The 16,051-nt window shown below is 37.9% G+C and overlaps 1 protein-coding gene across 1 annotated transcript in view; it reads left to right on the top strand.

The window, feature by feature from the left end:
• Window positions 1–8,229, top strand: part of LOC124161013 (tyrosine kinase receptor Cad96Ca) — an 80,395-nt gene extending 72,166 nt beyond the window's left edge. The window contains exons 4-9 of the mRNA XM_046537148.1: window positions 987–1,180; window positions 2,288–2,461; window positions 3,681–3,861; window positions 4,696–4,848; window positions 5,377–5,558; window positions 6,386–8,229. Of these exons, the coding sequence (XP_046393104.1) occupies window positions 987–1,180; window positions 2,288–2,461; window positions 3,681–3,861; window positions 4,696–4,848; window positions 5,377–5,558; window positions 6,386–6,892 (1,391 nt within the window). The 3' untranslated portion in view covers window positions 6,893–8,229. The remainder of the gene's footprint in view (window positions 1–986; window positions 1,181–2,287; window positions 2,462–3,680; window positions 3,862–4,695; window positions 4,849–5,376; window positions 5,559–6,385) is intronic.
• Window positions 8,230–16,051: the final 7,822 nt, after the last annotated feature.

Genomic DNA, 16,051 nt, shown 5'->3' with positions numbered 1-16,051 from the left:
AATGATTTTCACTACAAGTTTGGTTGTGCATGCAACTGTGAAGATGTTTGACTCACTAGATAACATACATTGTATTTACAATGGAAGGAGTACTGGGAATGAAATTTTGCTTTCAATAATTATGATGTCTCCATTGAAGATGAGATTGTGATTGAAATACTATATTCAGAAGGTGCTTGACTAATTATTTTCATTTTCACTTTATTATTAAGGGAGTAGTTATAAGTTTAGAAGTCTTAGTAAAAATAAATTTTGATGTTTTCAGTGATCATTAGGGAATTTAGCCTGATTTTGGCCATACTCAGTCTAGGATTGATGCAACTTAATGGATTTTTCAACTCGTTGATTTGGATAGGTGACAGTAGAGATCACGCCATACTCAATCACAGGCATGTGTACTGTATTTGTCTGAATATAGTCCCCCCTTTTTTCCAAAAATTCCAATGGTAAAAGTAAAGAGGGGACTACATTCAGATGCATTTTTATAATTTTTCCTGAAACTGAAGCCTCGAAATTAGGGGGGGGGGACTATATTCGGAGAAATACGGTATTTAGGGAATGGAGTGTACCCTAAATTTAGGTTAGGGGGGGTCAGTTCCTTCACACTTTTAGGATTTTCATTTGTGGATACTTGAGGGCTTCACCCGGGATCTGAAACGTTAACCCTTCAGTCAGCAGCTAAGCACTCTACCCACTCGGCTACCAGGCTCCTCATTCTGTGTGAAAATTTTAATCAGAATATGTAAGCATTTATGGCCAAAGTCAATGCAACACCATATTTGGCCTTGAATGACTCAGTAATACAAAGTAAGGTAACATTCATTATGCTTTTTATTGATTGCTATAAAACTTGGTCTTCTTCAGTTTTGAATGGTGGAACTCAATCATAAAAGTAACTTAGATTGGTATATGGTACTGTATGCAATCACTCGAAATTAGTCTTCACGTCATAGCTGGTTCTTTATAAAGATACTTCTTCTCTATAGGAAAAAACCAAACAGAAGATGAGGGAGGAGGTGGTAAAAATGTTCCTGCAGATACTGGAATGTCTAGTCTTGGTGGCACAGTAGTGCCTGTGGTCGTTGGATGTGCACTGCTGCTTCTAGTGGCTGGAGCATCTGCTGTGTTCTTTCACAGAAAATTCCGATGCAGGGATCCTGCTCAGAAAGACAAAGACCTGGTATGTGTGCCAAAAAAAACCTCCTCTACCCAATAAAGTTGATTGCATCAGGTGTAACTTGGTGGATGTATTGATTATGTATTTAAACTTTGTAATTTCTGCAGATATTTCTTCAGAATTCAGTGCGAGTAAATTTTCTCTCAATTCAATCAAGAATATACATTTTTTCAGCCAAGTTACACCAGATACAATAAAATGTATCATATTAAAAAATAACCAGCCACACTGTAGTCAAAATATCCTCATTGAACAGCAAGTATTAATTCATGTGCGATTCATGTCAAAAAATATATTGGCCAGGAAGGTAATTCATAGCAAAAGTTAAGGACCTTGATGCTTGTTATAAAAATAAAAGCCCCTTCTGGTTGTTTGTCAAACATTTATTTGAAGAATATCATGCATGTAAATTTACACCAGGAATTCTCCATGCAGAGAATAAAGGACACTACACACAATGCACTTGTGTAGTTGGATGCTTTGGAGTCAGTGGAAATTTTAAATTTTACGTTGAAAATTGTTACGTATGCTCATTGATGATATTTGCCTATATCTTTTACCTTTACCTACTTACCCTCAACCCTACTTACCCTATTCCCTGTCACCACTATCCACTCTCCAAACCCTTAACCTCATCTCCTACCATGAAGCATGGTTTGACTTGGTTACACTCAGCCAATACCCCCAGCTGTTCTGCCTTCCCTGTGAAATCCCTCTCCTCCCTCCCTATTCTGCCCTTTAATCAAACCTTTACCCTGCCTTAACCAATGACTCTAACCTCCTATCCCCTAGACTTTCATTGTATTATGATATTTTCTCTTGCTAAAGAGAGGATGTCATACAGTAACGAAACTGGTCATGCATTAAACTTTGCTTCTTTTGAAAAAATTTAATGTTCTTCAGTTTTTATTCAAGGTGAAATAATCATTGATTACTTAAACCTTTTTCTTCTTTGTAATGACCTGCCGATTCAAAGTAATATGGTGTTAAATCACTAAAAAATGCTATTCTCAATAATATTCCTCGTAAATGTTTACATTAAATAATCTTCTTGAGAATAGTATGACTAATACTGTTTGCTGATATTCTTTTTTACACATTTTTGTGCAGAGAAAAGATGCTAGCTTGCCTGGAGCATTGTCTGTTGGCTTTCGAAGCAGTGCATCATCGTCAGCCACTACTTCTGTTCCTTTGTCCAGCACTGATTCTAGCAATGGTCCCTCGATGCAGCATTGGCGATCTGCCAGAGCCCTCAGCAACCGGTATGAAAGCTGGGATACAGAGGTGAGTTCATTTTGTTCCTCCATAATGTTTGTTTTCATGAAGAGATTATTCAGAGTAGCCCTGCAAACAAATGCCTTAACAGAGCCGGCTGTCTATCAACATGAATCAAGTGTATCAATCATTGGAGAGTGCCATGTTATGAATTTATCAATCTGCATGTTTAATTCTCCTTATGCCATAATCTCTTAAATAGGTAGTGACTATTTTTTTTCTTCCACTGTTTTCCAAATTTCCCTCTGTTCTTGCTTTAAGTAGTTCATATTTTTCTGCTGTTGATGTCAAAGCATAATCTCCTCTCCTCTCTATTCATTGTACTCTAGTTCTTATTATCTATCCTAGCGTTCTTTCATCCTCAAATAACCATAGACGGATCCAGGGGGGGGGCACGGGGGCACGTGCCCCCCCCAGACCCTCAAATATATGCAAGATTTTTAATACGGTCCCATTATCATTGCGTTCGTTTTGTATTACGGTGTATCCTTGTGCCCCCCCCTGAAAAAAATCCTGGATACGGCCTTGCTTGTGCCCCTCCCAGAAAAAAATCCTGGATCCGCCCCTGCAAATAACTGTCACTTCTGTTTTATCTTTCCTCAGTGTTATTGTAGAATTTACTTCATTACCAGAAAATGAACGGTAACCCCTTATGGAATTATATTCCTGGGATTTGTAGACCTATAATGAGTGAAATGCGCAGTTTGTCTCTTTCATATCATGGAAATTTCATAAAATAAACCCTACTATGAGGAAACCAAAAATCCATTGAGCTGTCTGAGAAAAATAGTGGCGAAAGTGTAGCAAGAACAGGGATGAGTCTGTCAATCACATACCAAAACATTTATCAAATTAGATTTAAAAGAGCCATTTCATGGTGCTCAAGCAGAGAGCAACCAATAATTAACTTTTGAGTTTATGTCATATTGATTACAGTCTCCCTAAGCAACACTCTCTAGGTGGCTATGACAGTACTGACCTAAAATTTGAAAATCTTGCCATTCATTCTCCTTGTTACCATGAAAAAGTTGAAATACTCTTAAATATGTGGTATTGATTGAATTAAGAACTACTATTCATCAGAAAAATTGTTTATATCTCATTTTAAGAATGTTCATTTGGTATTTCAGCTATTTTAACTTCCTGGATTAATGAATAATATTTTTATTCGATTTTAGAGATTCTATTCTTTTGCTCTGTACTAATTTTAATGAATCTGGTTTGATAGAATGGGCCTATGGGTGGTATTGCTAATGGAAGACCTGCTGGTGGAGATGCCCAGGGAAATGACAATAGACAGCCAATGAGGGATCCTTGGGAATTTCCAAGACATCGCTTGAGAGTGTTCAATATTCTGGGTGAGGGCTGTTTTGGGCAAGTGTGGCGCTGTGAAGCTCAGGACATAAATGGTAAGTCATCTCTTAATTCACTTCTCTGAAGCTTTATTTGTATAAAAAGATCAATCAAAAAGCAAGAATTTTTGTCAAGTTTTCTTTTTGATTTTCATTCCTGCATATACCTAAATAGGTTTAGCCAGTGATTAATTTATAAAATTTTAGGTATCGGAATGTACACAACACATTTAATCCACCCTATTGTCAAATTTAACCCCCCCTTAACCCCCAAAAAAAATTCCGATTTTTAAAACTTGTAATTAAAGTTACTATGAGGAATCATGTTTTGAACGTGTGATATATAAATATGTATCATTATGCTCATGTGATTCTTATCATAAAGTGATGAAATTTTTTTGACAAAACCTAATTTTCCCTGAGAGGAGCTCTAGGTTTAGAGCTGTGTCCAACACCAAAATATATTCACATGACTAATGTATTTAGGTGAAAGAGGTGAATTAAGTGGGAAAAGTGAAATTTTTGTGGCTCTGTGAATTGGGAAAGAATCTTGGAACATTTGCAGAAATGCATCACAGTCAGCTTTTACTTGTAAGCCTTAAACCGTTCCTACACATTTAGCTTTTGTTTTTTATGAGTGTATTGCGAAGCTAAGTCATAAAATTGCTCATTTGTCCTTTTTAGTCCCCATACCTGACTGGCAATCAGGAGATACCTGTTCAAATCCCGGTCAAGATAATGGATTTTTTGCTTAAAAATTCATCCTTGATTTATATCCATGCCTACTACATATTGACTTTGGTGAAAACTAGAAGATAATAGAAGTGTAAGGAAATTTCATTTGTCTATCATATTCAATTGCACCGTTAAAAACTCTTCATTATTTCTCAGGTGTTGAGGGTCCTACTATTGTGGCTGTCAAGACTCTTAAAGAGAATTCAGGTGAAAAGGAGAGACAAGATCTCCTACAAGAACTCCATGTGATGAAAATGCTGGATCCCCACCCAAATGTTGTCCGTCTTATCGGATGCTGTACAGATAAAGGTAAAGAATTATTTCAGTGTTTCTTTTCATGTGATATTTTTATTGGACAAAATTGCATTAGGATACAATCATTGAATGGGGTCGCAATTGAATTCATTTGCATATACTATCTCAGTTCATTGAATTTGAAAATATAGTTCAAACATTATTAGACTTTTCCAATCCGAAGTTGTGAGCCCTTCATTAGCTTTTTGACTTCCAACTTGTGGCATTTATGACTGCAAGTGTTACCCCAATGCATAAAGTGAGCAAGGGAGTGATGGGCACACTTAAAGTTGATTTTTCACATGTTCAATCTGAGTGAAATTGTGATCTATCTTTAATAAAATTGCTGGTGTTTGGAGTACACTCTCCAAGTATGTAGATTACGCACATTTTCATTTCATATTTTTTTAATGGGGAAATAAGGGTCGATAACTTTCACAGCTTGATCAATTTTATCTTATTAAAATTTTACCTTATTACTTGGGTACCACAGTAGGTGTTTAAGTGACGGACAGAATTTTAAAGGCTTGTTATGTTTTTCAGATCCAATTTTTGTAATTATGGAGTACATGTCAGGTGGAAAATTACAGAGCTACCTCAGGAGCACCAGGGCTGAGCGGTCCTATGGAAACTTGCATGGAAAGAGTGAGAACCTCAGTTCAAGAGATCTCACATCTTTTGTGTACCAAGTAGCCAGGGGAATGCAGTATCTTTCATCAAGAGGAGTAAGTAGCTTTTCTAGTAATTTGATGATTAGCATTACCATGTCCGGCTTAAGGCTTACTTACATTAGCAAACAGCTATTGTGTCACCCCACTACCGGGGGCTTTGGTATAGAATACCCCCCAATTAAGCAATATCCAGGTGTTTGGTCGCCCACCCTAGCTACCTCGCCCTGGGCAGTCGCCTGGGTTGCCCGGTCCTGAGCATAACATTGACCTATGAACATATTGAGGAATCTCAATAGTATGTTATATGTGTATGTATCATCTTCATTTAAAATATTAGTATGACTCTGTGATATTTTCCATAACTATGAGGAGATATATCGTGGCTTATTTTTAAGAGGTTCTGTTCAATTCTTCTCATGAATAGTAGTGAATCTCCTATTATGGTTTTTTGTGCTATATTTTATGTATATGTATCTACAACCACAGTTATGATAAATGCTTTGTGGGATTTCCACCAGGTTAGGTCATTAATTTATGGCTAACGTTTCCATTCTTTACTCATGAATCATAATCGTGGCTGAAAAATGAATTAGGGAAGCTTTCTTCAGCCCAAATATAAGACTTAAGAGGTAAGAATTGAAACCCTGGCGTAAATAAAGGACCAAACCCAGGGGATATCTGGAGAAGAATGTAAATAGGTATTCAGCTCATGTAACTGTAAAGTGTGATGTCATATTTTGCATCCACAGATGGTTATTTTTTGTTCCTAAACCTTGGCATATGCAATCCTATTTGAACCTGATCTTATTATTTATGATGTATTTCATTACCTAATTATACTCTCAAGCGAAAATTTTTATCATTTTCACTTTTCTTTTCAGATCATACACAGAGATCTTGCTGCACGCAATGTCCTCATTTCCGCTAATAGAATCTGCAAAGTGGCAGACTTTGGCTTTGCTCGTGACATTGCAGCCAATCATGTGTATGAACGTAAATCAGAAGGTCGCCTACCCATTCGGTGGATGGCTCCTGAGTCCTTATATGACAATATTTTCACCACAAAATCTGATGTGTGGAGTTTTGGTGTCTTTGCCTGGGAAGTTGTAACCCTAGGCTCAACGCCATACCCTGGACTTGCTGCTTCAGATGTGATGAAAAAGGTTAGAGACGGATTAAGACTGGAGAAACCTGAGCATTGTCGTCGCGAGTTGTTCAATGTCATGTACTATTGTTGGGACAAGGACCCTAAAGAAAGGCCCACCTTCGGGGAGCTAGTAACCTTGTTGGAAGGACTACTCCTGACAGAGACAGATTATATTGAACTCGAGAGGTTCCCAGATCACTGTTACTATAATGTGGTCAGTTTAAGTGGGGAGAAAGTATGACGGTGCGAGGGAGAAGGGAAGCAGCAGCAGACAAAGAGAAGAGCTGGTCCTGGGGGCAGAAGAAGGGCCTACTCAGAGAGCCGTGTTGCCCACAAGGAGGCAGCAATCGAAAGGCGGAAGGGTGTGACAAGACGCAGGTCAGAGGGGACCTCGGAAGATGATCCAGCTCCTCGACGCCCACGTAGGCACGCATCACACCCTAAGACAAAGTCATAAGGAAATTCACTTCACATCAAAGGCAAGACTCGATGTGCTATTGGAAGGGTCATTTGGCAAGGACTGGTTGCCAATGCTCAAGAAAAGGTTGCATTTCATTGGTGATGACTCTTACACCATCTCAGAATTACTATGAGCCAAGCTTGGCTATCCAAAAAAATGTTGTCTTGTTTAATTTTGGTCAATTTTTTATAATTTAATGTGTACTTAAACAGGCACAAAAACTTCATGTCTCAAGATTTTAAAAATAATTTTACATGATAGTACTTAAAAATATATGTATAAAAACATGCATAGGGATTTGGCCTCAAATTGGTTTTTTCAGATATCAAAGCACTGTTGAAAAAGATGAGAATATGTTTTGGCATTTTTTGATCAATTAAAGATGATTTACAGCCTTTTGTATCACAAATTTTTATCTCACATTCATTCTTGATAACAAGCTGTAAAATAAATAATGCATGGTCATTACATATGTATGAAAACCAAGAATAAATTTATGCATAAAATAAAATTGCCAGTGCCTGCTAAGTATGCATTTCAAGAATACCTTTGTATTTGTAAAGTTTTCCCAGACATCTATCCATTTTGCGTTCTAGTTACGCTGACGCTGGGATGAAAATTGCATTTTTAAAAGCCCTAGCATGATTCTGTCCTGATCTGATGCAGATGAATCTTCCCTAACAAAATCATGTTCTTTCCTTTGGTCTCTTTGTTGAATGTTGAACTGTATTTCTTATGTTGACTTGGAATAATGCTCATCTCTTTTGTTCCCTTCTCCCATTATATATAGATATTAAACTTTCTCCTCTCCATTAATCTTTGGTTAAATGCTCAGGAGGAGTATATTGTGTACATTATATTTGTACAGCCTGCCACCAAGTGGCTTGTATGTATCATTGTTGAAAGTGTGTATTGTGCAGTGATTGAGATTATGTGACAGCAATTGCAGCTGCATACGTCATTTGTAAATATGTTACCAAGTTTGTTGTGATGTGAATAGCTGATTTTTTAAACCCTCATGTTCCAAGAAAGAGCCGGCCTTACAAGGTTGCTTTACGCTTGTGGTACCTTTCCTATGTTTTTACTTGAATCAATTGAAATTAAATTAATTGATTATTTGTTGAGTGCTTATTTTTGATATGTAACAAGAACTCTGGTTGGATTAACAACCTGCTTTTATTTAGTAAGCGAATAATACAGCAGTACACAATACACGTCCGTACTCGACCATGGCTACAATCCGAGATGCTGTTAAGTCCCCCAGTTCCTACCACACCACCCAAATGGCACCACAGTCGCAAACAACTGACACACAATATTAGCAGACAGCAGAAAATACATAACAATTTTTATCCATTTGCATATTTTATTCTTGATCAGTTAACTCACCTGAAGTGAAGTTGTTTTTCCAACGTTACCCACTTTGTAACCAATAATTGTGGAACAGGTAGGTGCATACTTATACATCCTATATTGGCAAGGCCTTTTATGGACCATTCTCTGCTTTTTTCTGATTCATTTTCTCTCCTTAATCTTCCAATTTTACCATCATTTCCTAGGTAGAACTTTATGCGGGGTATTGCAAGGGAAATTTGAGAAGGGATGTGGTAGATTAGGGAAATACCAATCAGTGAGGGTAGCAAAGGCTAATCAGTTTTTCATGCCTGGGAAACATGAATTTGAGTGTTCAGCATACCTCTCAGAGGAAGTGCATTGAAATGTGAGGGATATTTTATGATATTTTTATTTTTGCTATTCTTTTTAGGTTTTTTTACCATGCATCATTTATAATTTTATTGAACCAGAAGTACCCATCTTTTAAAATGTTTTATCCCTCCTGTTGCCTTTTAAATGTACATAGGTTTCATTTAAAATATCAAAATCAGTATGTTTAATATTTCCTATATAAACTAACCAGTGATGGGAGAAGCTAGAAAGAAAGTATCAATGGAACAGTCTACGTGAAGAGAATATTCCATCAAAAGAAAGGGTGATTTACGGCAGGAAATTCAAGCATAGAGGTTAGGAAGCAATTTATCATAACTAACATTTAAAGTTTGCTTCTCTAAGGAAGTGAGCCATAGAGAGCAGAGAAATCAAGGGTGGAGGCTTTCAAAATGTGGTGCAACAGGTAAATGATGAGGATCAAATTGTATCGATATATACGGATCGATCACGGAAGTGATGAGGAAGTCCTGAGAAGAATAGGAGAGAAGAGAAACCTTGTGAAATCTTGATAAGATGATGAAACAACCTAATCGGCCATATCTTGAGACATGATGGCTTGATGAAGACAATCGCCGAGGGATAAGTAGATGGCAAAAATGGAAAAGGAAGACTGCAAATAAAATACATAGAACAGGTATCAAAGAATGTGAAAAAGAATTGAAGGGGCATGGGATAGTTCTGTACAGTGGCACAGCGAGGGGGGAGTTTTGGGGGATAAACCCCCCCCCCCCAGGTACTCAAAGAAAGTTTTAAGTTTAACCCATTTTACTTAATTTGATTGACTTTACTAATAGAATATTGTAAGGATTAATAAAATATCCCTCAGAAAGCCTTAAAACTCACCATTTTGAAACATTTATCTGTAAAATTCCGCAATTTATTAATCTCGTACCTAACGCTTATCCTAGTGGGTATACCATACCCCACACACCTCGGTGTTAAGGTCTGTTCACTTTATCTTTGGGGGTGAGCTGGTGTGGCTTAACCGAGTTGGGGTGAGAGGAGGGAAAGTTTATCTACACTTGAGTTTCCCTCTGCCAATCAGCACACAGTAGGCATGGCCTAGCACTTCGGAATTTCAGTCGCTCTCAGACCTCCGTCGTGTCAACTTCGTGAATCTGCTAGCTGTGTTGCCAAATCTCGCGCGTTCTCTTGGTGCTCTTCGATTCTTCCATTTAAATCCAACTTATAACTTACTGTTCCTTATTCTTCCACTTCAATCCTTTTCCATCTTCTTTCCAGAAAATTTTTATTCACCTTTTGCATTCCCATCAGCACCGACTCCCTCCCTTCACCTATTCCCTCTCAGTACTTTTCCGATCCCTTTCTTACCAAACCTTAACCCTTTTCCTCAACTCCGTATTTACTTTTGGGTATTATAACCTATATAGTTTTGGATACCTCTGATTTAAAAGAGTAACACCCGAGCGTAGCTGCTTCACAGTAGCGCGAAGAGCATTGTGTTTAATGTTCTTCGTTACTTTCATTCATTTATCATTACACAGCTCATGGAAAGTGACTCCGAAAATGAAGACACTGACGGGAGGGAAGACGAGGAGGTTGATTTATTAGCCACACCACTCCAACAATAAGTTACAAAATAAATTATTTAATAAAATACCCTTCGTGCTACTTTTCTCCATTCTTTTTGCATCCTCATCCTCACGAATTCCCTTGCACTCCCCGTTTATCAGAATGTTACGCCTATGTATGCCTTTCACCAGCGGTCTCGCATTTAGCGGACAATATCCTTTCTTCTGAGATGGGATTATCCTCAATCCCCTCTAAATGAGTAGGTATACGTTGTATGCATTGTTTCGCCGCCGGGCCCAAAATATCTGTGGCCACGTATGAGTCACAACTTTTCAGTGAGACACTAGGGCGGCTATGTACATTTGGCAACGTTGAGGTTGCTCCTGCTCTCTCTCTCTCGGTACTACCCCTTCCCCTTCAGCGAGGCCCCTCCCCCTTCAGCGAGGCCCTCCGAGAGTGTCCGGGATCTCACGAAAGCTCACCCGCAGAGATAAAATGAACAGATAATAGTTGCACCAAAACCCTCCCCAGCCTTAATTCCTAGCTGTGCCCCTGGAGGGCAAGTCGGTAACTTGGGGCGCCTCGTTTGGGAGAGAGAGTTGTCGCCCAAAATTGTCTCCCCACCCAAGTCCGTAACTCGGTAGAGAGAACTGTTTCTCCCGTTCGGATGGGAGAAAACTCGCTCCGATGGGTAGTATGAAAAATTTCTAAGGCGAATCTGATATTGGAGCTTGATTTATCGAGAAATTAACCGTGTGCAATTTTAAAATGTTTTTAATTTTATGTCAAACCCATCCATGCAAATATTTTCTAAATTAAATGCATAATAACCTCATTATGACTTACTAAAGTCGGGACTACTTTTTTGACCGCGCGCAGTGATTCCTCGCTTGCAAGCGGCTGCAAGGCTAAATCCAAGTGCCGGTAAATTTTGCTTGTCACCATGTAAATTCTTCATTTCGTATCAATTACAACCTCACCAAAGTTGAAAATTAAGAGTATATTTCTAATGTGAATACAGCTTTTGCTCGCTGCTTGCAGATTTGTGCAAACATCTTTTGTGCCAAAATTGTGTTATTGTCAATGTGACAACTCCCGTAAATCTTCTGCTGATAATCACAGTGCCAGTGGTTGCAATGTACAAAAATATTGGCTAAGAGTTGTAATTATCAGTGCTCCATCGTGATTGAATTGTAAGCAGTGTTATTACCATATCGATTAATGTCTGACAGCAATGTAAACATTGTCAGTGGCGTGTTCACCTCCGTTGTTCATCGTATAGGTACATTGACATTTCACGATCAAGCTATCAAGATCAAAGCTGTGTGTGAAGTTTCTTTTTCTAGTATATTAACGAATAATAGTCAGAAAAGTCACCTGTGCCTCTTTCGTGGGCTAATTTCTGGCTTTAAATCAGTGAATTAATAGTTGTTTTTATCATAACGAGCTTAGTGATTGTAAGTTGTTCGTGATGAATAAAAGAGTGGAAGTGATTTCCAGTTTTTTTATATTTTATTTGCCTATGTCTCACTTTATATTTACGGTGTGTGCTAGTACTTAGTTTGTGGATATTGATTTATTATTGAAGTACATTTATAGCTTCTGTATGTGTTGACAGCGGAACCGATTCGCGATCTCATGTTGTGTGCACACGGTTATGCTGAGCAGTCGTATTCGTGAAACCAATGAAATGGTGAAACTCTATTACATTGTCGTGGAATAAGTTCTTTTAACAATAAGGGCATGTCTTGTGTTTCATTAACTATCTGTTGCTTTTCATAGGTAACTGTTTAGAAGTTATTTTCCATTATTTAAAGTGCTTTTCTTGCGCTCTCTGAATTAGCATTAGCTTTCTAAACCCCGCTACTTACACGAAAAGAATTCAGAGCTACAGATAATTGTTATTTCATAGGATTGCGGTGTTTTTGTCTGCTATTGAGGGTGATGGATTTTCAGCAGGAAGAGAATCGGACCATCGAAGGACGGATAGGACAACCTTCCCCTATGAAAAAATTGTATAAACCTGTTTCAAAATTTTATACAATCTTATACATTGCCATGGAAATTGTATAAATTGTATAAAATTTTGAAACAAGTTTATACAATTTTTTCATAGGGGTTCTCCGCTAATGCGGCCGGAAATCTTCCTCCCTCGCCTCAAACGGTTTATTAATATCCCGCAACAATTTCTCACTGGTGTTAATTGCCCCACTTCTCTTAAATGCACCTCATATACGAGCAATAATATTCTATGGTTTGAAAGAAAACGCGCCATATTGAGAAAATACAACAAAACACTGTCGAGATACGCACTTTCTCCATGGGAGAAAGAAATACGTCGGGCTCTTGAGGGGGACGTAACTGAAGCGCCCGTCTGGGGCGCCAAAGGCGCTTGAGGAGGCTTACGGACTTGGGTCGAGAGACTAGTACTCTCCCAGGCGACAAATAGTCTCCTTTCTCCGGCGGGGCGCCCTAGAGACTTGGGGCGGGCGACAACTCTCGCGCAGGCGCTTCACGAATCTCCTTTCTCCCATTTTCGGGAGAGAACAGAGTTACAGACTTGCCCTCCTGGTTCCATAACTAACCTCACTTCAATAATGTAAGGCATGCCATGTGTCATGGCATGCTGCTGGTCGAGGAATCAGGCCTTGAAAGTTTCCCTGTGATGGGAGGTAAAATAGGTGGCATTGGGGTCGGGGCCACTGGTTGGAGAGAGGAACTTGCCTGGAAGTCTTAGGGTGCGATTCATAGACGACACTGAAATTGCTCACTTTACAAAGTCTCTCTTTACGGTAAAGTGAGACTTTAGCTAAAGTTCGTTTCAGAGTCGTTCCAAGGATCTCACTTTATAAAGTGGAACTTTAGCTCCTAAAGTCTCGATCATGCATTGAAATTTTTGAGTGTTGGCAATGAACGCTGCGAAAAAGTGAAGAAAAAGATGACACACGATATTAAATGCGTACTTGTTTACATGTTTCTGGCGACTGGGTTTTCGTGTTGTATTTTGCTAAGGGTGCGATTCATAGACGACACTGAAATTGCTCACTTTACAAAGTCTCACTTTACGGTAAAGTGAGACTTTAGCTAAAGTTCGTTGCAGAGTCGTTTCAAGGATCTCACTTTATAAAGTGGCACTTTAGCTCCTAAAGTCTCGATCATGCATTGAAATTTTGAGTGTTGGCAATGAACGCTGCGAAAAAGTGAAGAAAAAGATGACACACGATATTAAATGCGTACTTGTTTACATGTTTCTGGCGACTGGGTTTTCATGTTGTATTTTGCTAAGGTTTTATTAAGCTGCATTTTCTCGTTTTCTCATATTATGAGCAAATGTAAATGAATACTGCGTCATTGAAAGCTTTTCTCCACTAGCTTTATTGTACGTTAATGACTGATTTGGCTGAATAAAAGCTCGCTTTTAATTAGCTTCGTGCATTGGTAATGCCCTTCGATGTTTCTAGAGAAGTAAATATTCAAATGATGATATTTTCACGACATTTTATGATCATTTTCCATGATTAACTGCAAACGGTTGTTTGGACTATATGTTAGTCGAAGTTTGATGGTGTAGGTTCATTGAAGGTGGGTGAAATAGTGAAATTCTCTCGCGTTAACTTGAAACTGTACCAATTAATTTGAAGATTTACCGATCAGTGGTTGTCTCAGTTGGACGTATATTATGAATGATGTATGGGCGTTTGTTGAATTCTTTTGAGCTTACCAGTATTTTAATTCTTGGAATGTTAACCTAAGGGGTTACCTATATATTTAGAGAAATGTACTTTCAATAATACCTACATCATCAAAACCAATGAATGAATGGCCACGCAATGAAACATTTTGAATGTGAAAATGGATTTATATCAATAAATATCTCTTTATCTACTTCAAATGATGCCTCGACATGTGAATACCTAACCCGAGTATCCATTCACGAATTTCGTAGTAAAAAATTTCAATGAAGTCTGTGATGCTGTGTAAATAAAATTTCATAACAATCTTACATCCTCGAGAAAACATCGCTTTGCTGCAGATAATATGATTATGAAGGAAAGTGTGTTTTACTTTTTATTGCTGCCTTTCATGACGAGATCTTATATCATCATTATAAACATTCAAATGCATAGACGAAAAACGAATCAGAAACTCGACTATAGTTTCAAAATCACAGAAACATGTTAAACGCGATATGGAGGCATACGGCAAGAGTACATTAAGCAATATTGAATGAAAACACTTAAAATACAATGCAAGGTATAGAAGCTAGCATTTGGCTAGCCAAACGACATGAAAATCAAGTCTTAGCGTACGAAGGCTATTGACGCCAATGTAAACAGAATTTTGCTATCATATTCAAGTATCTTTAAGGAAAATTCTAGAATATGAACGTATAAATAACCTAAGAATTCAACAATTAACTTGTATATAAAATCAACATAAATTATGGCAACCTGTTCAACCACTTACTGTGTTGTAATTATCACACGACCGATAGAGTTAAATTTCAAAATATAAGAATTGGGTCATCTCCATCAATACCGACTCGATATATATTCAGGGAAAAGACATATATTACTTGTCTGGTTATTTCTTGAAACGCGCCAGTTTGCTGCTGTGTTCTCACCAAAAAATTAGTTCATATTCATTTCCGTAACCCAAATATCTTCATATTTCAACTTCAATAACAGCCGGTGCAGCCATATTTATTCATCCGTAAAGGACACTTTAGCCCTAAAGTGAGCTCCGGTTGGGCACTTTACGGTAAAGTGACGATTCGGCCATTTTTCCTCTAAAGTGGCGTTTATGAAACGGAAAAAGCAGACTTTAGCCCGGCTAAAGTATACTTTAGCCTAAAGTGCCGTCTATGAATCGCACCCTAAGACTTATTAAGCTGTATTTTCTCGTTTTCTCATATTATGTGCAAATGTAAATGAATACTGCGTCATTGAAAGCTTTTCCCCACTAGCTATTTTGTACGTTAATGACTGAGTTCGCTGAATAAAAGATCACTTTTAATTAGCTTCGTGCATTGGTAATGCCCTTCGATGTTCCCAGCGAAGTAAATATTCAAATGCTGATGTTTTCACGTCATTTTATGATCATTTTCTATGATTAACTGCATACGGTTGTTTGGACTACATGTTAGTCGAAGTTTGATGGTGTACGTTCATTGAAGGTGGGTGAAATAGTGAAATTCTCTCGCGTTAACTTGAAACTGCCAATTAATTTGAAGATTTACCGATCAGTGGTTGTCTCAGTTGGACGCACATTTTGAATGAGGTATGGGTGTTTGTTGAATTCTTTTGTGCTTACCAATATTTTAATTCTTGGAATGTTGACCTAAGGGGTTATATATTCTAGAGAAATAGACGAGAATGTACAGTCAAGAATATCTATATCATCAAAACCAATGAATGAATGGCCACGCAATGAAACATGTTGAATGTGAGAATGGACTTATATCAATAAATATCTCTTTGTCTACTTTAAAAGATGCCTCGACATATGTGAATACCTAACCCGAGTATCCATACACGAATTTTGCAGTAAGAAAAGTCAGTGAAGTCTGTGATGCTGCGTAAATAACATTTCATAACAATCCTACATCCTCGAGAAAACATTGCTTTGCTGCTGATAATATGGCTATGAAGGAAAGTACGTTTTACTTTTTATTGCTGC

This window comes from Ischnura elegans, chromosome 6 (assembly GCF_921293095.1).
Source record: "Ischnura elegans chromosome 6, ioIscEleg1.1, whole genome shotgun sequence".
NCBI lineage: Eukaryota > Metazoa > Arthropoda > Insecta > Odonata > Coenagrionidae > Ischnura > Ischnura elegans.
The sequence above is the reverse complement of the archived record's forward strand: the minus strand, read 5'-3'. Positions and strand labels throughout refer to the sequence as shown.